Genomic DNA, 27,418 nt, shown 5'->3' on the forward strand with positions numbered 1-27,418 from the left:
TCTAGTGGACACTGAGGCATATGATGCCAGTGGGTTATGAAAAGAACTAGTCCACGTTAATATCATTGCAGGGAGTATGATTGACATTTGCAGTTATAAGCCTATATCACTGACTCTCACTGGTAAAAGTGTATACAATGTTGTTTATTTACTGAAGACTTTTTGATAAGGCTTTCATTTGTGGTGATCCAAGGGAAGAAGAAAGCTGTATTTATCAATGTTAGCCTTATTATGATTTCTTTATTATCAATCCGTTCTAAGTTTACTGTAAATTTTATATACAGTATCACGTTTTTGATATTTTTATAAAGTAGGGTATTTTCAATTTATGCTACAATATATCTATTTTTAATTAAGATAGACAATTAGACAGAGGTTACTGCCACATGAAGAAGTTTGGATTTTTTTTTTATAGATTTGCCACAGTAATTCTGAAAAATTTAAAAAGATGTTGTCTTCTCCGTTGTAGTCAACAGTGAAAATCTGTAACAAATCTGCAGCATATTTGCAACATAGATGGACATGATGTAGGTTTCTGTGCAGATTCCGTGCCATGTTTTTTCCTGCAGTGTATGAATGAGATTTGTTAAACTGTAATAAACTCGGGGTTTTCTCCCCCAAATCTGTGGAAAATATTTAACATATGTGCCATTTCTGCACATACAGAGATAAATAGATCAGATAGATAGATAGATAGATAGATGGGTTTATTGTTTCTGTGATAAATTTCATATGAAAATAGATAGATGATAGATTGATGACAGATAGATAAATTATAGAAAAGAGACATATGGGATTATTGTTTCCGCACTCTATATGTAGTTGACATGCCATGGATTTCTTGAATCATCCAAAACAAACTATGAGGAATAAAGCTCATACACTTTACATTACAGTTAGAAAAGTCATGGATTCCGTAATTCTGTAATGTAATTCTACATTAGTATTCTACCATGTAAAAGGTCTTTCCTAGTTGATAAGATTACAAACATTTTCTCTGTTATAAGCTTGCTTTGGGATTTATCGTATGTAACGACAGTCCCTTGGAAATGGTGGGGTTTGAAGTCTGTTGCAGCATCACAGACAGAACATTAGTTATTCTTATTGATCAAAGAGAATGTTACCTGTCGTACTGGTACTGCCCCAAGGAGTGATCATATGGATAGTATGCAGCGGGCTGAGCTATCCCTGGATGCAGAGAGCTGGCACCATCCTTCAATTCATACTGTGAGGTCTAGAATATATATACATGTACACATATATACATATGAAAATCATTGGCTGTAACACCTCTTGGGCTGTTAGAAGCCTCAAGATAGTTTAACAGAAATCTGTACAATACATTTATCTATTTACATTTACTGAAATTATTCGAAGTGTTTTTATCTTATTTTTTAGCTAGACTTAAAAACACTTTTTAAGAGTTAATTAAGAAAATAAAATAAAACATCAACTAAAATAAAGAATCATCTTTCTATCTAATCTGTCAATCAAACAGCAATATGTCAATGTCAATCATCTTAATCAATCAATCAATCAACAAACGCATGTATCTATCAATCTATCTATCTATCTATCTATTTATTTATTATTCATTATCAACATTCTATCTACTCTATGACATTGACAACCATAGTAAATAATTCTGCAATGCTGGTATTTTATTACTTACCAAAGTAGAATATAAGGATGTTGGGTCCGAACTGCAAGAAAGGTAACTAGTGTAGCCTGAACTGGCTGTGGTATACTGAGGGTTATAGACTCCGAGAGCTGCACTCAGATCAGTCCTTGTGCTGACCAGTAGCCTGTTCTCATTAGAAGGACAGCAGATGGTAGGGGTTTGGGCAGAAGTAGTAGAGACCTCAGGCAGAGATCTAGATACTGAGGAATCATAACACATTGTACTTGGATTTGCAGAAACCAAAAACTGCAATTAAAAATATAATAAAATAAGATTAAAATAATTGAGATAATAAATAAGTATACAATACAAAATAATAAAAAATTATGACAAGAAACACATTTAAAATGCATAAGCAATAATGTATACCAGATGTTACTGGAAATTCTTAGTAAGATTTACCACGTTAATTCCTAGTAACAGTTATCATTTGTCTTTAATACTAGAGTGCAAGATCTGAGTCTATTAATAAATAATCCTGGCTTACAAATATGATGAGAAAAATAAACAATAAAATGTTACAAAATGATATATACTTAAACTTTAAAGCTGTATGTTTTTATGTTACATTAAATGCTATTTAAAGCATGACACAACTATAAATCAGTGTATAAAAGTAACATTTTCAAGTCTTTTAATTTTAAATATTACAAATGACAGAATTCCCGGTTCGTCAGAGCTGCAATACAATAGAATGAAGTGTGGCAGTGCTGTCACTTACCTGAGAGTTGCCATTGTATGGATATCCAAACTGAGAAAATGACATCTCCGCTCCTGATTTTTTTATTACCATAGACAATAGTTTACCCGCAGATGAGTCGTAACCAAGGCGGAATCAGATGCACATCCCAAGCCCGGGCTTTTTACTTAATTATATATGATTGCACTTAACAAGAACAGCATCTTCAGCATGCAGGACAATGCTACAAAGAGGTTAGGCTTCCTGTCTGAATAATAAATCAGGAAAGATGAGTTTAGCAGACAAGAGTTAAAAAAAAGATGAATAAATCTTGCTAGATATGAAGACAGCTTGTTGTATTATTTGCTTATCTATAGTTCTTTAGCATTCATCCATGGAAGAGGAGGAAAATTACGTCACAGTAATCCCAAAGCCCAGGACAGGATAGGATCCCAATCATATTCAGCATCTTTCAAGATACAGTGCAAAAATGTTACATGTTATTTTAACCCATTGCTGTACATAGTGACAAAATTGATGGGGCGTTCTTCGTGAATAATTTTTTAAATACTGATAGTTTACCTTCTCTTAATCAGATCAATAAACCTATATGTTTTGTAAAGAAAACATTAATAAAGCTTCAAAAGCTTAAATGCACTTAATCCTGGTCTGGTATTAACCCCAGGTTTAAAACTGGAATTTCAATTTGACTATTATTTCATGTCAAGGGTCTTGTCTGCCCAAGGTACAGGTGGAAATGTTTTATTTGACACATCTGATTTGGCATTTTCAGATCTTCGTCAGTACCAGTTCCATATTCGCTATAATTAATTTGTCCAAGGAATGGCTTTGTCTGGATATAATGCTACTATATTGCTTTATTCCTTCATGAAATATTCATCTATGTTCATTTAAAAAAAGATGAAGCACAAAGAAAATTCCGAACACACTATAAACCCATACAAATACTAAAGATAACAAATATAACCTAAAAATATTACAATATATAAAATTAAAATAACTATTAAAAGGCTTATCGTAAAAAAAAGTATGGTAAAGATGTTGACCATTACTTATTTTTGCTCAGTACTAGTAGAACACAGTCATAAGAATTAGATTGTTTATTGTATGGAAAATCCCTTCACAATGCAATGGGACACAGTAAAAAACACATACAATGGAGGAAAATGTTTTTTCTTATAGGGAGTCCATTGTTTCCCTTGTGTGCCAAAGTAGAGGAATAAGTTGGAGGTTTGTGTTGGAGATATACATCAGAATACTGGGAGGTGTACAGGGAATACTGCTGACATATACCTCCCATAAATCCATAAAGTGAAGTCTGAACAGAGCCTCAGGAGTGCAGCTCCGGTCATAGCCATGCTTGCACACTAAGGCCAGAATGTATGAGAATATGTCTGAAAAATGGATCAGAAATATGGAGGTATTACAGATAAAATAACATCAGTATGTTGTCAGTATTTCATCAGTACTGTATCTGTATACTTAATTAAATTAAAACATTGTTTCAGCTATTAATTGAAAAACATTAAACAATATAGACAGTATTTAGTAAATTCTATAAAAGCATTCTATAATACGAAAACATGAAAAAAAAAATCTTCAGGTCCCTAAAGGCAAAATATTCTAGGCCTTGAATAACTTAAATTCAAGTGAAATGTACAATTCTATGGACATAAGATTTAACTTTTTAAAATGAATCTGTTAAAAAAGCAAATCACAAATGGATACAATTAGATCAGAATTATAATGGAGTTCTTTGAACTAAAGACAGGAATGGGTATAAAAGACAAGAAAAGTATCAGTTTTTCCCTAATACTTAGAAATCACAGACCAAAAAGTTTTTTTCTCTTCAAACAGGCTATCACTACAATTTTAACCTAAAATGTAACTTTTATTACACATGATTAAACAACCAAAGACTAAGATAGCCATGTGTTAAAACAGGACCACAACTTATATTATCGCTTAATCTTGCTGTTATGGTGCTCACTGCTCAGTGTTCTGTTTTATTGTGATAAAAAAAAGTTATATTTTAGGTGTACATTTCAGTGATAGCCTTTCCTTAATCCTCTTCTTATTTTTGCATCCACTTTTAGCTTTATCTTGATAAAACTGCATCACCAATTGCCAGAAAACCCCATGGGATTCTAGCCATATAGCTTAGCCCATCGAGAATCTCTGAGTACATCTTAGAACAATGACACCTTATGTGGACACAAGAACTTCTTGCTTAATTAATTAAGAAAAGTTATCTGCTTCCCCTATAAAACATAAAAGTTGCCCCACCTGACATTTTGCTCTGATTTTGACAGGTCAGTTGTGGAGTGATTGATGACTGCCAAGAGACCAATCTGCCTAATACTACTGCTAGGTAATTGCCTCAATTAAGTAATGAAAATGTCCTTGTTTTACGCATAGTACAGAATGGAAGGGGCACTCTGAAGGCAGGGAAATGGAAATCTACTTTGTCATGATTCTGACTGGTTTCAATATTAAGTCTTTATTTTCCCAGTTTTCACATTTTTATCCTAAAAATCAGGATGCATACAATCTACATGTATACAGTGATTCCTGCAAATACTCTTTCAGTTTATTTAAGTAGGATGGATGATTCATAGATAATTTTACAATGCATAATGCAGGATGACTAAACCCCTTAATGACAATGGACGTAAATGTACATCATGGTGCCGTGGTACTTAACGCACCATGACGTACATTTACGCTCCGCCAGGACCACGAGCTCCGGTCTTGTGCGGCAGGTCTCGGCTGCTATCAGCAGCCAGGGACCTGCCGGTAATGGCGGACATCCGCGATGGCTTGGTTGTCTGCCATTAACCCCTCAGATGCCGTGATCAATACAGATCACGGCATCATTTGATCATCTAGCATGGCAGATGGAGGTCCCCTCACCTGCCTCCGTCCGTCTCCCGGGGTCTTCTGTTCTGGTCTTAGATCGAACAGACCAGAGAAGAAGATCACCGATAATACTGATCAGTGCTATGTCCTATGCAGAGCACTGAACAGTATTAACAATCAAATGATTGCTATAAATAGTCTCCTATGGGGACTATTAAAATGTAAAACAAATGTAAAAAAAAAAAAGTACAAAAATGGGAAAAATCCCCTCCCCGAATAATAAGGTAAAACGTCAGTTTTTCCCATTTTAACCCAAAAAAGCTTAAAAAAATAATATTTGGTATTGCCGCATGTGTAAAAATCGGAACTATTAAACGGCGTAAACGTACAGTCCAAAATTGCTGCTTTTTTGTCACATTTTATTCTGAATAAATAAATTATTCCAAAATAAAAACTACAGATCATGGCGCAAAAAAGGAGCCCTCATACTGCCTCATATACGGAAAAATGAGAAAATTATAGGTGGTCAAAATAGGGCAATATCAAACATACTAATTTTGTTAAAATGGTTTGAGATTTTTTTAAGTGGTACAATTATAGAAAAGCATATAACATGGGTATCATTTTAATCGTATCGACCCACAGAATAAAGAAAACATGTAATTTTTACCGTAAAGTGTACAGCGTGAAAACAAAACCTTCCAATATTTGCTAAATTGTGGTTTTCTTTTCAATTTTTCCACATAAAAAATATTTGTTTGGTTGCTTCATACATTTATGGTAAAATAAGTGATGTAATTACAAAATACAATTGGTGACACAAAAAACAAGCCCCCATATGGGTCTGTGGATGAAAATATAAAAGAATTATGATTTTTCGAAGGCCTGGTCCTTAAGGAGTTAAAGGGGTACTCCGGTGGATTTAAAAAAAAAAAAATCAACTGGTGCCAGAAAGTTAAACAGATTTGTAAATGACTTCTATTAAAAAATCTTTACCCTTCCAGTACTTTTTAGTAGCTGTATTCTACATAGGAAATTCTTTTCTTTTTTAATTTCTTTTTTGTCTTGTCCACAATGCTCTCTGCTGACACCTATGTCTGTGTCAGGAACTGTCCAGAGCAGCATAGGTTTGCAATGGGGATTTTCTCCTGCTCTGGACAGTTCCTGATACGGGCATCAGGTGTCAGCAGAGAGCACTGTGGACAAGACAAAAAAGAAAATCAAACAGAAAAGAATTTCCTCTGTAGCACACAGCTGCTAAAAAGTACTGGAAGGGTAAATCGTTTTTTAATATAAGCCATTTACAAAACGGTTTAACTTTCTGGCACCAGTTGATTTAAAAAAAAATGTTTTCCACCGGACTACCCCTTTAAGGAACATAGGCTGCAGTGGAAAGATTGTAATCCCCCCCCCCCCCAAGTACCATGTGCTATTTATAACACTGGTGTCTTCTTATAAGGAAGAGGGGCCTCTGGGCATCCTCAAATTTCAGGACTTTAATGTCACTGCTATCTCACTACCCTCTATAATTTACCACTGCAAAATTTTTTATCCTTTAAAAACAAAAAAAATCCCATAAACCGACAATGCCTGGAAAAATACATAATACCCCAAAACAGACTCAACCCTCCACTACAGTTTAGCACCACACCACTTTGGACTGCCTGATGGAGGTTTTGCCATGACAGGTGTCAGGTGCACTGGAAAAACCCCTTTAATCTTGGCACATGTTTTAAAGCTCATGTTTTTAGCAAATCAAATACTTTTCCATATGTTTCCTTGTGCACTAAAAACATTTAATATGGTGTATTTACCTATTTTGGTGTATTTACCTATACTGATGTCAGAACTTCTGGTCTGTGTTGTGGTCCTGTTCTTTCTCTTTTTGATGATGTTTCACTCCCTTCTCAATCATAGAGCTGAGTCCCTGCAGGAGTGAAACATCATGGGAAGGAGGAAGAGCAAGATTGCAAAGGGGACTGGAAGATCTGACAACGAGGTGGCATTATGGGGGAGGGAAATGTGCTTTTATGTTTTTACTGCATATGGAAAAGTATTTTATTTGCTAAATAAAAAAACTTTTATTAGGACCCCTTGTAGGTAGGTGTTTCCTTAGGTAGGTAGCATCCCCCAACAGGCAGGTATGTCCTTAGGTAGGTATTTGCCTTCCTTCCCCCCTCCCGTAGGCAGGTATGTTTCTAAGTAGGTAGCCTCCCGAGTAGTCAGATATGTATTTAGGTAGTTGTAGTCACTCCTAGTAGGCATGTGTTTCCTTAGGTAGGTAGTCTCACCAGTAGGCAGGCATATCCTTGGATAGGTAGCACCCCCCAATAGGCAGGCATGTCCTTAGGTAGATAGTGTCTCCCCCCAAGTAGGTATGTATGTCCTTGGTTAAGTAGAATCCCCCAGTTGACAAGTGCATCCCCCTTTGTTCCAGAATAAGAAAAATAAATCAAACCTCCTCTCCAAGCAGAGATCTCCCACGCAGCGCAGCTTTGTCGTCTCCTTCCCCCTCTGCACCATAGGTGCTGATGAGTGACATTTTTGACCCTGCATTGGGGTAGAGATCATGGTCTGCTCTGTAAGCCACAGCTCTGACACTACCTGTAGCTTACACTGACAGCTTTCAACTCTATGTTCATGTGGACACATAGTTGAAAGTGTTACTGACCCTCCCAAAGGGTTGTCATAGGGGCAATTGCTTCCTGGCTCTACTCCCCCCCCCCCCCCCTAGTGGACAAGGAAAAATAACTCATGTGCATGGGCTGTTATACAATTAATATGATTATGGAGAGTACAACAGCTGGGGGACCCTGTAAACCTGAGAATAGGGTCTCTTCCATTTGAATGAAGTGAATGTATCTCCATCAGCAACCATAGACAATGATTTGGAGCAGTAGTGCTAACTTTGCCTTAGATAGGTACAGTTCATTTCTAGTAACAAATGCACCAAACAAAACACAGGAGGTGAGAATAGAGCTTAACTAGTGATGTGTGCAGGAGGTACCCTGGACTGTGTGAATGCAAGCTAAGTCTACTTGCCTCCGTCGGAGGGTCCACACTGTGCCTGAAAGGTAAAATCAAGGCTTCCCTCCTTTTTTTTACCACTTATAAAGTCATGAAGTTCTGGGCAGCTGTCTTCTTGTGTAGGTTGTCACCATCATCCACAACAGTAACCATTCACCACTTAGACCAGGGCTGCTTATGTAATGTAACCCCTTCTCTGCTGAAATTGCCTCTCCAGCTCCCTTTTGATTGTCATCATCATCATAATTAGAAGCAGCAGTTCACAGCTTAGATCAGAATCTGCTTACATAGTACCTTACAAACCCAGTGCATCAATAATTTCATAATTTCACCCCCTCTTTGTATATGTCATGTATCATTCTGTAGTTCTGCACTCTCAATTGTCTCCCAGTACAGTGCTAGCTTGTTCAGCCCATTGCTTTTTCTCCAGGGCATAAGAAAGAGGAGTAAATTCTGTTCTGTGATTGGCCATAGAAGTAATGCAAAGAAAATCCCTGTGTGAGTTCTGCTGGCAAACAGCCCAGCTCTGGTCCTGTCCCCTGAATTTATACTATATTGGGGATCAATCTATTGCATAGCTTTTATATTTTCTTGGTGGGGGATAGGAAAAAGTACCTCTGCAAAGGTTTTTCAAAATGTTTTCAGTTACCTTTCTTACTGGAGTAAGATTTTTTTTATTTTTTGTAAAATTTTGAGTGAATTTGGATAGTGATGAACCAATTTGCCCATCTCTCATTAAGGCCAGTAGATAATAGCTGATTATAAAACAAAATAGCAAACAAGACAACTCCTTCTAAATCTGCCTTAGGCTGGGTTCACACTACGTTTTGTCCCATACGGGAGCGCATACGGCAGGAGGGAGCTAAAACCTCGCGCTCCCGTATGTGACCGTATGCGCTCCCATATGTCATTCACTTCAATGAGCCGACCGGAGTGAAACGTTCGGTCCGGTCGGCTCATTTTTGCGCCGTATGCGCTTTTACAACCGGACCTAAAACCGTGGTTGACCACGGTTTTAGGTCCGGTTGTAAAAGCGCATACGGCGCAAAAATGAGCCGACCGGACCGAACGTTTCACTCCGGTCGGCTCATTGAATTGAATGACATACGGGAGCGCATACGGTCACATACGGGAGCGCGAGGTTTTAGCTCCCTCCTGCCATATGCGCTCCCATATGGGACAAAACGTAGTGTGGACCCAGCCTAAGGTTCTTGGACCATTGCAGACTTATAACTCTGTACACAGATATCTAGTTCTAAAATAAGTGAACTTGAGAAGTACCTTGAAAAGTGAATGTGCATAGATATCTAGTTCTAAAATAAATGAACTAGAGAAGTATTTTTTTATAGCGATTACATTAGCAGATTAGAAAAAGCATTTGATGTGAAGAATCGCACAGCCATGTCACCAGTAAACATTAAAGAGGTATTCCAGTATTTTTTATTTGACTGTGCTACAGGGGCTGCAAAAAATGGTGGTCTCGCAATTCTTATGTGATTTTTGCCCTGATGTTTATTTTTAACAGCATACAAAATTAGTTTTGTCACAGGTTTTCTCAGGTTGCAGTGCAGCCCAAGACATTACATCACTAGTCAGGTGTTCAAAGGGCCCTGTCTGCTTCAATGGGTGGAGCAACCGCTGGGTGGGAGGGAGATCATTCTGCAGTGAATTGTAGTTTAGCAACAGCTGGAGGTGCACTGGTTATAAGACACTGGTCTATGGATTACAGCAGAGCATGGAAGTCAGCACATCTTTGGTTCAAGGGGGTGGGGTGGCTGATGTGTGGGAGGGAGTAAAGTGGCCTCACCCTTAGAAATAAGGGATCCTGGGACATGTAGTTGGAGGGAGGGAACTCCAACAGGAAATAGTTGTTTCACAAAAAGAAATCAGCTGCCTTATAGTGGAAGCACAACATAGCCGTTTAGCTCCAAGACAAGCACAAATCCTTCTTAAGGATGTCCATTACTGTCTGGCAAGTAAGCACTAAAATCACCTCATGGTGGATAACCCCTTTAGGTGAATTGATATCCATGCAAGCTTACAGCAAAAGAGGTTATTTTACTTTGAATAGGTATATAGAAAAGTTCACCAAAACATACATGTAAACCAGATAAAATTGGTAACATAATTCAAAAAAGTTACTATAAAGGGTACAGAATTATGATTAAGAAGTTTGAAGGCTCAAAGTGTCAATGATACATAAAACCCTATTAGAACCTAATTTGCAATGTCTAAGTAAAGACTTTGCTTCAATAGTCAGACTTTTGTGCTGTTGAACTTTCTTTCTTCTTAAAGGGAACCTGTCATGACTTTCATGTTGCCTAAACCACGAGTCATTGGTATGACCCCCAGTGGTTTCTGCCACCCCCAATAGACTTAATTGATAGATCTCTATATCCAGTCAAGAAGAGATATATTAATCAAGGCGGATGAGGCAGGCCGGAGCCACCAGAAACTCATGGTTCAGGCAGCATGAAAGTCATGATACTTTCCCATTTTAATTCACAAACAGGAAACTGAAATCATTCTCATGTTACAGGCAGAGTGCAGGTAAAGTTTGCGATAATTGAAGCCTCCTCCTACCTAGACCATTATTAAAAGCAATAGGTGTTCCGGCTGCATGAATGAAACAATCAGTGTTAAATTCTGTATTGAAAAGGTTTTTAAGCTAGTCACTGGAGATTTGCTTTAACAATATCTACATGTTTTATGTCCTTTCTATCACTGCCTTTGGGAGGACAAAGTCTCTACTGGCTAGAAGATGTTGAGGTAGAGTAGAGAGAGATGGATGTGATGGAAAAATGTTATAAATTCCATCTTGTGTTGAGCCCATACATCTTCTTCCCTGGGTGTGGTTTGAGTTGACCTTAGGGGTAAAAATAGTAATGTTTTGGATGTGGCATGGTTGCTGGACCCCTCTCCCTATGGAAAAAGGTTGGCATGTGTGGATAGAGCTATTTGGTCAATATATGGTCTTGCAGATCCTGGACAAAGGTGAGCTGAGTAGAATGGCATCAGTTAAGCTTTTCACTCACCTCCTCCAGAATGCAAACCATATTGTTTTCACATATGGGGGCACTGTATTGCATGCAAGGTACACTAGTTTAGCCGGAGTGGACCCACCTCTCAATTCTGGCACAAAGAAGGGATCCTCCATGCAATACTCCCTGTCTGTGATATTAACATGCCCTGACAGGCTGTACAGGTTACCTTCCAGAGACCATTAATTTAATAATGAGCAGCCTAACAAATAATTGAAATTTCAGAGTCATCCTGGATCTTTCTGTGCAGCCATTAGGGTGCTCCTCCATGGTGCAGCTGGCTGAGGCTGCCACGCATGGACCGTAACTGCCATCAGCACCTAGACTTGCTTCTTTAGACAACCAGCAGCCCACAACTATCAAGGAATTGCAAAAGGTAGTGGCTGCAGCTAGCCACTACTGCTTGTGATTTATTGATAGTTGAGGGCTGCTCCTGGATTTGCTACTGTTTAAAGTGGCAAGTCCAGGTGCCTCCTGAAATAAGGATCAGCTGACAGCACTGCGTAAAGAGTTCCCTTAGTTTGTAAACTCTGTTTACCCTCCATTTCCCTTTCGCTCAGGTATTCCTGGCAGTCAATCATAGTAATAGAACCGTTCCACTTTCATCTCCTTCACTGTGCAAAGGCATGCTTCATGAATGATTTGGCTGTTATGTTATGAGTAGCACATTTGTTCAAATGGTTGTACAAAACAAGTAATGCTGGAATACATAGTGCAATGAAACAAAGAGGAAGCATGACATAGCTTAACCAACTACTTGTTTTCTAATTAAAATCAATGTAGCTTCAAAGCTAAAGAAGGATGGCATAATGGTTAGACAACAGCTGACATTGACAAGAACTGAAATGGTCTAATCTGCCAGACAAAAAGGTAAAATATAAATTATCCAAAATAAAGTTCCATATATATAATGTCTAGATGAGGGTCCTTAAATAAAACAAGGATCCCTGAGAACTACCTTTCCCTGTTGCATCATTTAAAGGTATTGGGTAGTATAGACTTATGCTGTCTCTCTGTTTACACTTGTAATAATGGATGCAAGGTGCTAAAGCCCAGAGGCATATCTGTAGAGCAGAGGCTCCAAATTGTTGCCCTACAGATGTTGCAAAACTATGACTCCAAGCATTCCTGGACAGCCTTCAACATTGGCTACCATACTGAAGGTTGCCCAGGCATACTAGGAGTTGTATTTTTGCACCATCTGGAGAGCATCTGGAGGCCACTACAGTTTAGAGACCACCGCTGTAGAGGGTACAGAGTTGGTAGTCATGTCAAGGCCCTGGTGCCTGATTGAGCCCAAAGACACCTCTCTTATAAGAGAATTATGAATGACCTGTTTGTAGGCCCTGTTATGGAGTTTGCATTGGGGCCCATGAGTATAACTTTGCATTTCTGGTGGCCAATGGATTGCAGAGATCATGGACCAGTTGGTACTTTTTCCTTAACCCCAAATATGCTTCATGAATTAGCCTTAAATAGACAAAATATGTAACTATAAAGATATTACATTTTCTCATTGTCTAGAATTTAAATACATTTCAAAATACATTAAAAGCTAACAAATCCTGCCTTCACTAACTTATTTTAAAGGCAGTTTTTGTTCTAATGTTTGATGCATTCAGATTTTTAAATACAGTTTAAAGCAAAAACCAAAAAGATTCACAAAGTAGAAAAACACATTAGGTTTTATGATCTCTTTAAATCAGAGGTATACATGTCTGCTTTATAGGTACCTATAGCAGAGCTGGATTGAATCATTAGACACTGCGTTATTGATGCCTTAAAGTGTCAATCATTGGGTTCACAATTGTTTTGTGCGGGTGAAATGAGTTCAGCTGCAGCTGGTTGGATTTTCTGAAGGGGGCGGTAGAGAACTGCAAGTAAAGGCTCTGTATGTATCACAGTGGAGAATGAAGAAATACAGCTGAGGAGTGGAACAGCCAATGAAGTTATAATAGGTGTTCAGTGGCATTTGAAGGAAGCAATAAAATATGTAAGAAACATTGAAGGCTGAATTTCACATCAGTCACGTTGCACTATTAGCAGGTATATCATATAGAGCCTGACATATTGCTTTCTAAATAGAAGACTAGGAGACAAAAAAATAAAAAATAAACTACAATGGATTTAAATATCAGAATTGTGAAAATCGCATCTGGCTGCAGGTGGGGGCAATCTAGTATGTTTAAAATCCTTATTGAACAACAAGAAGATTGGTACCTGATAGTGTGCTGCTTAATGTGCAAAGTTTAATAGATGCAAATAAACACACAGAGTTTACATGAGGATTAAGTTTATCAGAGTGGCAGATATCCCAGGTTCCCCACCGTTAAAGGGAAGGGAATGGCCCATGGATCAGGAGATCCAGCTCTTTACTCATCTGGTCACTTGCCACCTTTTATTGTAATCAAAATAAGTTAAAACAACATCAGTAATGATCAACACAAAGTATTACAAAATCACATTACTCCCTTGGAAGACTAAAGAATCATTGACAAGGTAGCCATATAAGGAGGGATTATCATCACATCACAAAGTATCTCTGCCTAAAAGGAGCACTACTGACTGGGTAGAACCACAAACAGGGGTGTAACAATAGAAGTGCAGAGGTAGTAGTCGCTCTGGGCCCTGGTACCTGAGGAGGCCCAAAGGCATTTCAGCCCCACAAGAAAACACCAGTATTATAAATGGAACACAGAAGACATGGAGCCCTGTCACAGACTTTGCATTGGGGTCCTGAAACTACATGTTATACCTTTGGTCACAAGGATCATCTGCTTGCAGCTAAAAATATACCCCAATAGTGTAAGCATGGCTTTCATCCAGGTTGATAACTTATCCAGGTTGCTTGCAACAAGCCTATGAACCTGACGAAGAGGCACTGTTGCCTTGAAACAATTTGTGTTTGGCAAATAAAGATGTTCTTTATACTATAATTGTTCAACTTGACTGCTGGATCTCGGGAGAAGAGGGTTGCAGGTTGCCCGTCAGGCAGCAGCTGGTAGCATGGTTGGCAGTCAGCATGGTGGCAGAAGTGGAAAGTCTGGAGCCAAACGTGCCCAGGGTAGACCACCTGCTTTGCGGCAGCCTACCTTCCCGGGAGGTAGTGGAACAGGGGTTCCTTGAGTTGGAGGCAGTAGCAGTCAATCAGTGCGGACTGTTGGTGGGAAAATCAGCTACCCAGCGGTGTGGCAGCTTTTCATCAAGCATCTGGAGGATGTTAACCTGGCCACATGCAAGAAGTGTCGGCAGAAGGTGAAGCGTGGCCAGGGTCCCAATGTTGGAACCATGGCCCTGCGTCAACATATGCAGCGTCAGCATAAAGCGGCCTGGGAGAACCGTGGCTCCGATGTAATGGTTTAGCCTGCTGCATCACCCAGTAGCAAGCTGCTCCCTGTTTCAGCCAGCCAAGGCTCCACCACCTTAGCCGAAGGGAGCTGTGTGTCATACCCATCTTCTGTCGCTCCTGCTCCTCCCACTTTGAGTCAGTCATTCTGCCAGCAATCCATCAGTGAAGCCATGTCCAAGAGACAACAGTATGTGCCCACTCATCCAACGCTGCAGAAGCTGAATGTGCTCCTGTCCAAGTTGCTGGTGCTGCAGTCCCTCCCTTTTCAAGTGGCGGACTCTGCACCTTTCAGAGAAATGATGGCTTGTGCCTAGCCGAGGTGGAGAGTCCCAAGCCTTAATTTCTTTGCGAAGAAGGAAGTGCCAGCCCTGCAAAATTTTGTGGAACAGAATGTGGCCCAGTCCTTAAGGCTGTCGGTGTGTACCAAAGTGCACGGCAGCACCGACGTGTGGAGCTGCAACTACGGTCACGGACAATACATATCCTTTACGGCCAACTGGGTAAATGTGGCTCCTGCAGAGCCACAACAGCAACTTGGACAGGTCACGCTGCTTCCGCCTCCACTCTCTCAGGACATTGGTCCTGTGACAGTGTTCGACTCTGCCTCCTCATCCTTCACCATGTCCTCAGCCTCCACTGCACGGACAAGTCTCAGTGCCCCTCCAGCATACCATGTGTGCAGGGCACGATGGTTTCACACTGTTCTTCACATAGTTTGCCATGACGAACAGAGTCACACAGGGGAGGAACTGCTTAAAGCCAGTCATCAAGAAATTGAATTATGGCTTACTCCACAAAAACTGGAAATGGGAACCATGGTGACCGACAAAGGGAAGAACATCTTTTCTGTGCTGCGACAAGGAAGCCTGAGACATGCACCCTGCATGGTACATGTGATCAATCTGGTTGAAAAACAGTTCCTGAAGTGTTCCCCCGATCTGCAAGACACCCTAACAATGGGAAGGAAACTCTGCATGCACTTCAGCCACTCGTACACCGCAAAGCACACCCTCCTTGTTGGTATCCCCCAACACCCCCCAGCACAGTTCCCCCACATTAGGTTGGCAGTATAAGTCCCCCCCACATTAGGTTGTAGTTTCCCCACATACGGTTGGCAGTGTAGTTCCCTCACATTAGGTTGTAGTTCCCCCACATTAGTTTGGCAGTATAGTTCCCCCACATTCGGCTGGCAGTATAAGTCCCTCCCACATTAGGTTGGCAGTATAGTTCCCCCACATTACGGGCAGTATAGTTCCCATACATTACGTGCAGTATAGTTCCCCCACATTAGATATGGCTGAAGGCTGTATGTCTGTGTACTGCCTCACAGTGCTCCGTCCACCACTCCTCCGGTCCGGGGTCACAATCTACTGCTATGGCCTATAGGCCATAGCAGTAGGTTCTGGGATCGAAGGAGCAGTGGTCGGAGTACCGAAGCTAACATGCAGCAGGTAACTTACCAGTCCGCCAGCGACTGTCCTCCTTCTCGATGCTCTACTCCTCCGTTCCTATGGGCGTACGCACGGGATGTCAGTGACGTCCCTGCGTGCGCTACCTCCTGGCGGCCCCTGCATTTTTAAAGTTAACGCGGGGCCACAGAAAGGTAACAGGGACATCCTTGTGTCCCAAAAAGATCTTTTGGGACACAGGGATGTCCCGAATGTGACTGGGCCCCCTGTGGACTGCTCAGTGGTGGATCCCCCCCTGGATCCGCCACTGAGCAACCCGCAGGGTGCACCCTGGGGAATGGGGGCCCTGGGCAATTGCCCGGATTGCCCCGCCGTAACGCCGGCCCTGTGTACTTATCAAGATGATACCTGATGGCCAATCCAGCCCTGTCATGTGGTATGCAACTGTAACCCCTGTGGAGTTGACTGCATTACCTGAAATGCCCAGTAGATGGGGGATGGAGACCACAAATGAACTAGTATGCTGTTAATAAAGACTGGAGCTGTGATCACATGATTAGCAGCCATTTCATGAGAGATAATTTTGATTGGTAAAGACTTCTGCCACATGATTGTGACATCACACAGGTCCTGTGCCCTGAGGATTTTGCTCAGATGACCACAAGCTTAGCTAGAGAAAAAGCTGTGAGAGACTGCACCACAGAGACAGCACCTAGCTGAGAGAACTTGCTTACCACAGGACCACACCAACTGAGAGAGAGACCTACTGGCAGAGACAAGCACTGAGTCCAGACGTCTAGTGAACACAGTGAGAGGAGACTGCTGCTGCACTGACCTTGTTGATGGTGTGAGTTTAAGCCTAAAGCCTCTTCTCTGTTCCACTACAGGGCATCTGTCTCCTTACTCAAAGTAAAGACTCTGAGGTCCAGTGTGGATGTAATACAGCACAGGCTGCTTCAGTAACGCTACGGAGCAGGACTTCTGAGGGCCCCAACACGCCTATGTGCACCAATGGCCATTAAGGGGGTGGGTCGCAGGTGTGCTAGTGGGTGGGTGAGGAAAATCCACATTGCATTCCTATCTGTGTTACACTATTGTATCATCCTGTGTATGTTGTTCATTTGCTACTTACTATATGAAGTTAGTTCACATTATGCTGTGTCAGTCTCATTGTACCAAGTATGTTCCCAGTGGGATCCCACATCCCTACCCCGGATGCCCCACTGGGGGGAGGCACTGCCGCAGACATGTACCCCAGCTCCCAGATAGCGGATGCTCAGGATCCGCCTGTGGAGCATGGTCAGGTAGCTAGGGTAGGGGACCCCAGAGACACTAGGGGGTGCTCCCAAAAACCCGCTACACATGGAGGCACTGCTGAGATTGTAAATTTGGGTACAGCCAGTGAGAATAAGTTAAGTTCCCCAGCTGCTCCCTCCTTTGCAACAGAGTGGACCCAGCAATGTGCCATCACAGCAAGCCGTAGTATTATGCCAAGTACCACTCTGCTGTGAGATGAGCCATGTCATCTTGTGTATGGAAATCCAAATGGGAATAGAAATGGCAACTGTCAGGTATACCCTGCAAGATCCTGATGACCAAATGTACATGTTAATATATTGTCATACAGATCTGAGAGACAATGAGAGGCCTATCAACATTAATTTGTATGGAGCCACAGATGAAGGATGCTCCTTAGTGTACACCCTCCCTGATAAGAAAGAAAGCGTCTCACCACAACAACCCTTTAGGTCAGGACCTAAAGACTATGATGCAGAAAAGCTCCTGACTCCCATCTCTAGAAAGGTGGAGCCATTCCTAAACAAGCTGCCCGCCTTACTAGAGAACAGGGGATGATTACTCCTAAAACAGAGTCTTCCCCAACTCCAACATTACAAAAACAAGACAACCCTGTATTGAGTAACACGTCTACAGGAAGTAGTGATGCATCTGACATACTACAAATGCTCTCAGAGGCCATAGTGACAGCAAACCACACCCATAGTTACCAAAAACTAAAGGTGTTTTCCAGGGATTCAGCCTGTCCCTCCAGGAGAAGAGCTTTTGAGGTCTGGAAGCATAATGCTATGCAATTGTTGGAGGAATGTTCTTTCACTGATACATCAATAGCAGTTGGTGAAGAGTATTCGTTTTCCAGCTACAGAAATTATAAGATTGTGCAAGAGTGAATGGACAAGCTACTGTGCAAGATAGAGATGAGCGAATCGAAGCTGACAAACCCGAATTCATTAAGAATTTCATGAAAAATTTTATTTGCAACGAATGCGAATATCGCCGCAATTCTATCGCGTGAATCGCTTCATTAAACTCCCTTTTACAGCGTTCCAGGCTATTGGAGACCTAAAATGGCAGATCCACATTTCAGTACATGGGGCAGGGGATTATGGGAGGGCGGGAATGAAGGTAGGCGGGATGACCCTGAATCACATATGAGATGCAGCCTATAAGCATTAATTGACCCCTGTGATGTCACAGCCCTATATAATCAGCAGCCATCTTGCCTCTCTTCATTTTATCCATGCACTCAGAGATAGAGAGGACGGGACTGCGTGTGTGTGAATAGCTTATACCACAGCGTACCACTGCAACTGCTAGTCACATCAGCATTGGGGAAAGACAGGAGTGCAGTGCTTTGCTGTTCGCACTGAGAAGGATCTTTGATATCTAAACCTCCTATACACATTATTGAGCATTGCATCAGAGAGGGGCAGATAGCTGTCAGCTGCCTCATACAGATCAACAAGCTGCCTGAACTTTATCAACCATCTTATCTCCTCATTTTTCAGCGCAATTCAGTGTTTTTTTGATCCACAAATCATCTGCTGCTCAGAATTGTGTGACAGAGTGCAATTTAGGGTTAAATTTTTTTTTTGTTTTGTTTTTTTGTGGTGCTGCACTGTTGGGTCCTGCTGCTGTTCACAAATACCGTATTTATCGGCATATAACACGCACTTTTTAGGCAAAAATTTTTAGCCTAAAGTCTATGTGCGTGTTATACGCCAATACACCCCCAGGAAAGGCAGGGGGAGAGAGGCCGTCGCTGCCCGCTTCGCTTGCAGTGCATAGCAACGACGCAGGGGACGCACACCGGAGGCCTGAAGCAGCGCGGACCCGACCCCGGCAACAGGTAATTCTCTCCCCCTGGCTACCGATAGTCAGGGGGACAGAACGGGCAGCGGCGCCGATAGCCAGGGGGAGAGAAGGGCCGGCAGCAGGGCTCTAGACCCCAGGAAAGGCAGGGGGAGAGAAGCCGGCAGCGACTGCCTCTCTCCCCCTGCCTTTCCTGGGGGTGTATCGGGGTATATACGCGCACACACGCACCCTCATTTTACTATGGATATTTGGGTAAAAAACTTTTTTTACTCAAATATCCTTGGTAAAATTAGGGTGCGTGTTATAGGCCAGTGCGTGGTATACCCCGATAAATACGGTAAGTTATTTTTCAGTGGACTGTAGTGCATTTGTCTGCCCTCATACGTGCATACCACATGCCTACATCAAAACAGCCTACTATTCTGTATCTGTAACAAGTCTAGATACAGGGAAAGTCCCGACTCCTGGCAAAAGTAATCACCTGCTGGTGTTTTTAAAAAACACAGATTTTTTCTGCGTATTGTTGCACATATTTCTGCCCTCATAAGTGCATACCGCATACGTACATCCAAGTAGTGTAACCTTTTGTACTTGTTAATCTGTCAAGGGCCTACACACTGTGAAAGTCCAAACAATAGTATTCACCGGCTGGTGTTTTACAAAAATACAGATTTTTTACTGCGTATTGTTGCGCATATTTCTGCCCTCATCAGTGCATAACGCATACGTACATCCAAGTAGTGTAACATTTTGTACCTGTTAATCTGTCAAGGGCCTACATATTGTGAAAGTCCAAACAATAGTATTCACTGGCTGGTGTTTTAAAAAAGTACAGATTTTTTTCTGCGTATAGTTGCGCATATTTCTGCCCTCATCAGTGCATACCGCATACGTACATCCAAGTATTGTACCATTTTGTACCTGTTAATCTGTCAAGGGACTACATACTGTGAAAGTCCAAACAATAGTATTCACCGGCTGGTATTTTACAAAAATGCAGATTTTTTACTGCGTATTGTTGCGCATATTTCTGCCCTCATCAGTGCATACCGCATACGTACATCCAAGTAGTGTAACATTTTGTACCTGTTAATCTGTCAAGGGCCTACATATTGTGAAAGTCCAAACAATAGTATTCACTGGCTGGTGTTTTACAAAAATACAGATTTTTTTCTGCGTATAGTTGCGCATATTTCTGCCCTCATCAGTGCATACCGCATACGTACATCCAAGTATTGTACCATTTTGTACCTGTTAATCTGTCAAGAGCCTACATACTGTGAAAGTCCAAACAATAGTACAAACTGGCTGGTGTTTTACAAAAATACAGATTTTTTTCTGCGTATTGTTGCGCATATTTCTTCCCTCATCAGTGCATACGTACATCCAAGTAGTGTACCATTTTTTACCTGTTAATCTGTCAAGGGCCTACATACTGTGAAAGTCCAAACAATAGTATTCACCGGCTGGTGTTTTACAAAAATACAGATTTTTTACTGCGTATTGTTGCGCATATTTCTGCCCTCATCAGTGCATACCACATACGTACATCCAAGTAGTGTACCATTTTGTACCTGTTAATCTGTCAAGGGCCTACATACTGTGAAAGTCCCAAAAATAGTATTCACCGGCTGGTGTTTTACAAAAATACAGATTTTTTCTGCGTATAGTTGCGCATATTTCTGCCCTCATCAGTGCATACCGCATACATACATCCAAATAGTGTACCATTTTGTACCTGTTAATCTGTCAAGGGCCTAAATACTGTGAAAGGACAGCCATAAGTAATCACCTACTGCTGTTCTAGACAAATACTGTTTAAAGAATAGTGTAGCGCATTGTAATACCCTCATATACGCACTAAGTATGTCAGGCAGAGAAGTGCCAGGATGTGCACAGAGGAGTGACAGAGGCCTAAATACTTCAGGCAGAGTTGGCAGCAGACTAGGGGCCAGTGGCAGCAGGAGTCGCAGCAAGAGGCCTCAGCTCCCGTTATCAGCCAGCGATCGTGTCTCGACCAGCAACCCATCTGCCGTCGTCGATTGGTTAACACGCTCATCCACATCATTACAAGTGACATCTGACACCCCCAGTCAACAGTCGGTGGGTTCCTCAGACACAACCCTCAGTTGGCATGGCCTGCTTCGCGGCAACCTACCTTTTCGGGAGGGAGTGGAACAGGGGTTCCTGGAGACGGCATCAGAAGCAGTCAATTAGTGCGGATTGTAGGTGGGAAAATCAGCTACTCGGCGGTGTGGCAGTTTTTCATCAGGCATCTGGAGGAGGTTCACGTAGCCACATGCAAGATATGTCGGCAGAAGCTGAAGCGTGCCCAGGGTCCAAATGTCGGCACCACGGCCCTGCGTCAACACATGCTTCGCCACCATAAAGCGGCCTGGGAGAACCGTGGCTCCGATGTAGTGGTCCAGCCTGATGCATCACCCAGTGACCATCTGCTCCCTCCTTCATCCAGCCAAGGCTCCACCACCTCATCCAAATGGAGCTGTGTGTCAAACCCTCCTTCTGTCACTCCAGATGCTCCTTCTTCTCCCACTTTTAGTCAACCATTCCGCCAACAATCCATCGGCGAAGCCATGTCCAAGAGACAACAGTATGTGCCCACTCATCCAACGGCGCAGAAGTTGAATGTGCTCCTGTCCAAGTTGTTGGTGCTCCAGTCCCTCCTTTTTCAAGTGGTACTGTGCCCTGAGGATTTCGCTCAGATATTCACAAGCTTAGCCAGAGACAGCACCTAGCTGAGAGAACTTGCTTCACACAGGACCACATCAGCTGAGAGAGAGACCTGCTGGCAGAGACAAGCACTGAGTCTAGACATCTGGTGAATACAGTGAGAGGAGACTGCTGTTGGGCTGACCTAGTTAATGGTGGGAGGGTAAGCCTAAAGCTTCTTCCCTGTTCCACTACAGGGCATCTGTCTCCTTACTCAAAGTAAAGACTCTGAGGTCCAGTGTGGATGTTACACAGCGCAGGCTGCTTCAGTGACGCTGCGGAGCAAGACTTACAAGGGCTCCAACACTCCTACACTCCTAAAGTGTGTCAGACTCATTGTACCAAGTATGTTCCCAGTGGGACCCCACATCCCTACCCGGATGCTCCACTGGGTGGAGACACTGCCGCAGACATGTACCCCAGCTCCCAGATAGCGGAGGCTCTAGGATGCGCCTGTCGGGCATAATGAGGAAGCTAGGGTAAGAGATGCCAGAGACACTAGGGGGCGCTCCCAAAAACCCACTACACAACTATACAAGGATACCACATCACATGATACCCAGTCATATTCTTCATGCCAACTCATAGATGACATAGCATTAAAGAGGGACTTAGTATTCTTGATGTGGCCCAAAGTCCTGGACACTAGGGGCTGTGAATCTATTCCCGCTACTATGGGGCGGAAGGGGGGGGGGGGCACATTTTTGTAGGTTTTAGGGAGGGCATGGAAGACAGATAGTTTTGGATGTTCAGGACATAGTAATTCTTGTTGTTTTTTTTTGCAAGAACGTTAAGAGTGTAGCCCTCTTCCAAAAGTCGCTCCAATTTGTGGCAGATCGCGATGAAATATATGCAATGTTATGCTATCCTCTCAACAGATCACGTCCATGGCCACTGCCAATAGTTACAAAATTAATAATTTCATAAACTGTGACAGTGAATATGTTGTATACTGTGTGACATGAAGGGAATGTAGATTTCAATATTTAGGATGCACAGGACGCAAACTAAAAAGACACCTTTATGAACGCCTTTCCATTCATACCAATTTTTCCTCCCGATCCAAGTCTGGACTCACAAGACATCTGGTGGAAAAACATGAAGGGAAAAGCAACACCATATACATTCAAGGTATCGGGAAAGTCCCTCCGCCTAAACGGGGAGGTGACTGGATACATGCTCTTTTTACCAGGGAGGCATTTTGGATCCTTAAAATGGAGACCAGAGCTCCCTCAGGTCTTAACTACAGAAATGACCTTATGTACTTCTATTGATTTTTCCAGCATGGCAAATTCATGTCTTTTTGACTGGCCTGCCCTGCTAGATCTATGTTCACACCATGCATCTATTATCCATATCTATAATTTTACATGGTGTGTCTTGTACAAGTTTACGTGTAGCGTATTGCGCTGTACTACATATCCCAGGATGTCCATGCTTACATCCCCGTTTTGAAAACTGCAATATTACATTATGCTATATATATCGTTTTTCGACTAAATTCTGGTTTGAATACTACAATTTATATCCTCTGGTCTTAAATAGTTGTATTTTATAATTAAATTTGTCCATTTGTGCCTTTAGTAAGAACGATGAAAAGGATTTTTTGATATGTGGTCTGCTATTTCTATATTTTTTTTTTGTTTTTTCCAGGCCGCTTTTCACACCGTGCAGATTTTGCGCTGAATCTGTTAAGTCTATATATTTTGCATATTTCTCGTGTATATTGTAAAATCTGCATATATTTTTTTCTTATATGCATCTCCTGTGCATTCTCTCTGTGCAAGTATATTGGTATTTGTAGCGCATTGCGCTGCACTATGCATAGCGAATGTACATACATTCCAGTCTGAATAGTGCAATATTGTGCCGTGTTATATATACCGTTTATGTTTCCATTCTGTTCTGAATTTAGCAATACGTATCATCTAGTTTTTACAGCTATATATTTGTACTAAGGTTGTCATTGTTGTGGAAAAGTTTTGAACATTTGGTCTGGTATTCTGTTTCTTCCAGGCCGTTTTTCACACTGTGCGGTTGTCATTTGAATTGTTGTGAAAAACTCAGATAACCTACATATATATTTTATTTTGTGTATTTTTTCTCGGTATTTTTCCTGTGCATCTTTTCATATATATATATATATATATATATATATATATATATATATATATATATATATATATATTGACATGTGACATGTCAACAGCCGCTATGGTGGCATACCATTTTTATGTGCACGAATAAACGTTAAAGGGGTTATCCACCATAAGGTGATTGTAGTATGTGCCTGGCAGACAGAAATGGACATGCTTAGGAAGGATCTGTGCTTTTCTTGGGGCTAAATGTTGGGAGATTACCTTAACACTGTGGCTAGCTTTCTGTGAACTGGTATTTCCTGTTTGACTTTTCTTTTTTTGCCTACAAATCCCATAATTCCATTTTCCTCCTTCCCACACATCAGCCAGCCCACCCATTGAAACATAAATGAGCTGCATCCATTCAAAAGACCTGCGGTTTTCAATCATGGCGCATACAGCTGTTGCATTTGTTGCAGATTGATCTCTCTTCCACTAAGTGATCGCTCCACCCATTGAAGCAGACAGGCTCCCATTCATCAGCTGACTAGTGAGGTCAGGTCTCTGCCACTTTGCAACCTTGGAAAAATCTGAGACAACAGTCATTTTGTATGCTGTTAAAAATAAATATTAGGGTGAAAATCACATAAGAATTGTGAGATCACCGTCACACACAGACACTATATTATGAACTACACTAACTTTACAGCCCCTGTAGCAGAGCCAAAAAAAAATAAAAAATCTGGAATACCCCTTTAAGTTTAATATTGCCTCTTCTTGGAGCTGGATCTTCTTTTCCTTCACTTTCCTTCCACTGTATTATACAGCAGCTGATAAGTACTGGAAGGATTAAGATTTTTAAATAGAAGTAGTTTACAAATCTGATGTTCAAGATAGAAATGGAATTGGCACTCCTATTCGGATAATCCGTCACTAATCCCCTTCATATGCAGATACTCCAACAGACAATTGTAGGTGGTTCAAAAAGCCTTAAAATAAGTCCAATGCTATGCAAGGTGTATGAGAGGAAAGAAAGAGGCTGCACTCACCAAGTTACTTCATCCGTGCTTTATTCATTGATGGACATGGGGGACGCAACCAGTGGGTGCTTCCTATAGGCGAGCGACCTATGTTTCGCGCACTCAGCGCATCATCTGGCTCGTATATTATAAGAGCCAGATGATGCGCTGAGTGCGCAAAACATATGTGGCTCACCTATAGGAAGCACCCACTGATCGTGTCCCAGATGTCCATCAACGAATAAAGCACGGATGAAGTAACTTGGTGAGTGCAGCCTCTTTCTCTCCTCTCATACATCTTGCATAATTTACAAATCTGTTTAACTTTCTAGCACCGTTTGATTAAAATATTTTTTTTTCCACTCGAGTACCTATTTAAATTGCTGTCAAATCAGTTCTCTAGGGAGAAAAAAAAGATTTATTTAGTTTATTAGGCCATGTTCATACAATGTACTTTTGCAACTTTTTGTGTTATGCAACAAATGTTTTTATTTTTGAAAATAGAGGCAAAAGCTAATTGGTTGTTAATGTGGTAATTTCTTCTTATGTGCAATGGTGGTGGCCTGCGACTGTAAGTATAATGCTTTCCTTCCGCCTGCTCTGGCAATATGGATATGAATATTTTTGCAGGGGCAGGGCTATCAGCATAAAGGGGTAGAGTTATTGGCTGAAGTGAGCTGGAAAATGCAATCCACATACAGCAGCAGCCTGTCTCCTTTGCAGATAAGAAGAAATTGCCACATTAGCAACAGGATGGATATCTCCTGAAAGGCTGCATCAATTTTTGCCTTAGAAACAGACACCTGCACTATCTACCTCATTCGTGCAGGTGATCTTGTTGTCAGTTTCCCTTTAAGCATTTGAAGTACATACTGGATCACCCAAAAAAAGTCCACAAGGATGCATTCTATCACAACCCACTCTTAAAATAGATGGGCCTCATAAACCATTCACTTTATCTCCAGGCCAGAAGACTCCTGAAAGGGTTCAGGATCAATGTCCCCGACTTTGCTGAAGCTTAGGGAGAACCCGAACTTCTCCTGGCTTCTATCTGGGCTTGCCCCTCATGAGTACAGGTTACTGGGTGGCTAAATAAAATACCTTATGTGCCGTTTTTGATGATGCTAGTTCTTATTAGGTGATCCAACTGGAGGATGAAATCATGGACAATGCTCTATGGGATAATAGTATGTAAAAACTCTTTCCTCCGGAAGAGAGGAAGCATAGTAAAGTTAATACATTAGGTACAAAATCAGCAAGGGGAGAAGGCAGTCATATGATGCCCAAAATGTAAAAAGATGCTTTCCACAAAGAGTTAATTAGTGCTGCTCAACTGCGCAAGTTATCTCTTTCCTTGCTGGGCTGACGCATAGCGCACAGCCAAAAAAGGGGTAACAGTAATGCAGTGATGTATACACGTAATTATTTTACTGTAAATTCGTACTGGGCAGGCGATATGTGATATTTATTTCCTGCTTAGCATCAGCGGTGCAGGCACAGCTCAGCCCTGCTAGGAGCAGGAACTCCTGTCAGCATAGTGACGAGGGTCCGGGCTCCTGTATAGCATACATAGGTGGGCTATGCATGACTGTATACTATTCAGCCGGCAGAGGTAAGTAGTGATGCATAGCATCACTACTTACCTCCTTACACCCTGCATTCGACCAAGTGGTACCCTGGAGGCAGTGAAAAACTGCTACAGGGTACCACACATCAGCAAAAATGCAAGAAAAAAACATCAGAAAAACTGTGGCAGTTTTCTGGTGTTTTCAATGGGGTATTTGCTGATGAAAACCAAAACAAAAAAACAAGTGGCAACCTAGCCTAATGATGGTGCATAGATTTTTTTTATTCATCGACTAGTCGATTATGTATTTGTAAGATGTGTTATTCCACACCATAAAGTATTACCTGGTTAGGATAGAAATTAGGACAGTTTTCTTCTGGTAATGCAAATTGGTTCCACTCCTCTTTCCAGTGGCTGAGCTGCAATACTACACCTAATTACCTAATTTATGGACAAGAGTGGCGCTCTTACAAGTGAAGATCTCACTTATATAGGACATATAATGATTTACTACCATTACATTGATATAATACAGGCATGCAATATTATATAACAGTTAAATAAATAGTTTCATGATTAAAAGAAACTTTTGCTCATATTGTTTTAACCAAAAAAAAGCTAGAACCAAAGAGCTACTATATATTAAATCTTTGGAAATCATAAAAAATGGTGGTCATATATTGCTTTCAAAGACAGAAAAAGCTTGTAAGTTGCAGCTATTAATGTGTAGCCCCTCCTAATACCTGTCTGTAGTTAGAGCCTATAAATCTACACTGCAGGCACCGTAATTGCTTTTAACTTTCTGAAAGTTCACTTCACTACCCCAAAATGTGCCAATAGGATCATA

At 41.5% G+C, this 27,418-nt stretch overlaps 1 protein-coding gene across 1 annotated transcript in view; it reads right to left on the reverse strand.

Annotated features, from left to right (window-relative positions):
- IRX6 (iroquois homeobox 6) overlaps positions 1 to 16,650 on the reverse strand; it is a 69,503-nt gene extending 52,853 nt beyond the window's left edge. The window contains exons 1-4 of the mRNA XM_056528404.1: positions 16,541 to 16,650; positions 2,403 to 2,628; positions 1,673 to 1,927; positions 1,125 to 1,234 (exon numbers count right to left, since the gene is read on the reverse strand). Coding sequence (XP_056384379.1) covers positions 1,125 to 1,234; positions 1,673 to 1,927; positions 2,403 to 2,474 — 437 coding nt within the window. The 5' untranslated portion in view covers positions 2,475 to 2,628; positions 16,541 to 16,650. The remainder of the gene's footprint in view (positions 1 to 1,124; positions 1,235 to 1,672; positions 1,928 to 2,402; positions 2,629 to 16,540) is intronic.
- Positions 16,651 to 27,418: the final 10,768 nt, after the last annotated feature.

The sequence above is a fragment of the Hyla sarda genome, chromosome 6 (assembly GCF_029499605.1).
Source record: "Hyla sarda isolate aHylSar1 chromosome 6, aHylSar1.hap1, whole genome shotgun sequence".
Classification (NCBI taxonomy): domain Eukaryota; kingdom Metazoa; phylum Chordata; class Amphibia; order Anura; family Hylidae; genus Hyla; species Hyla sarda.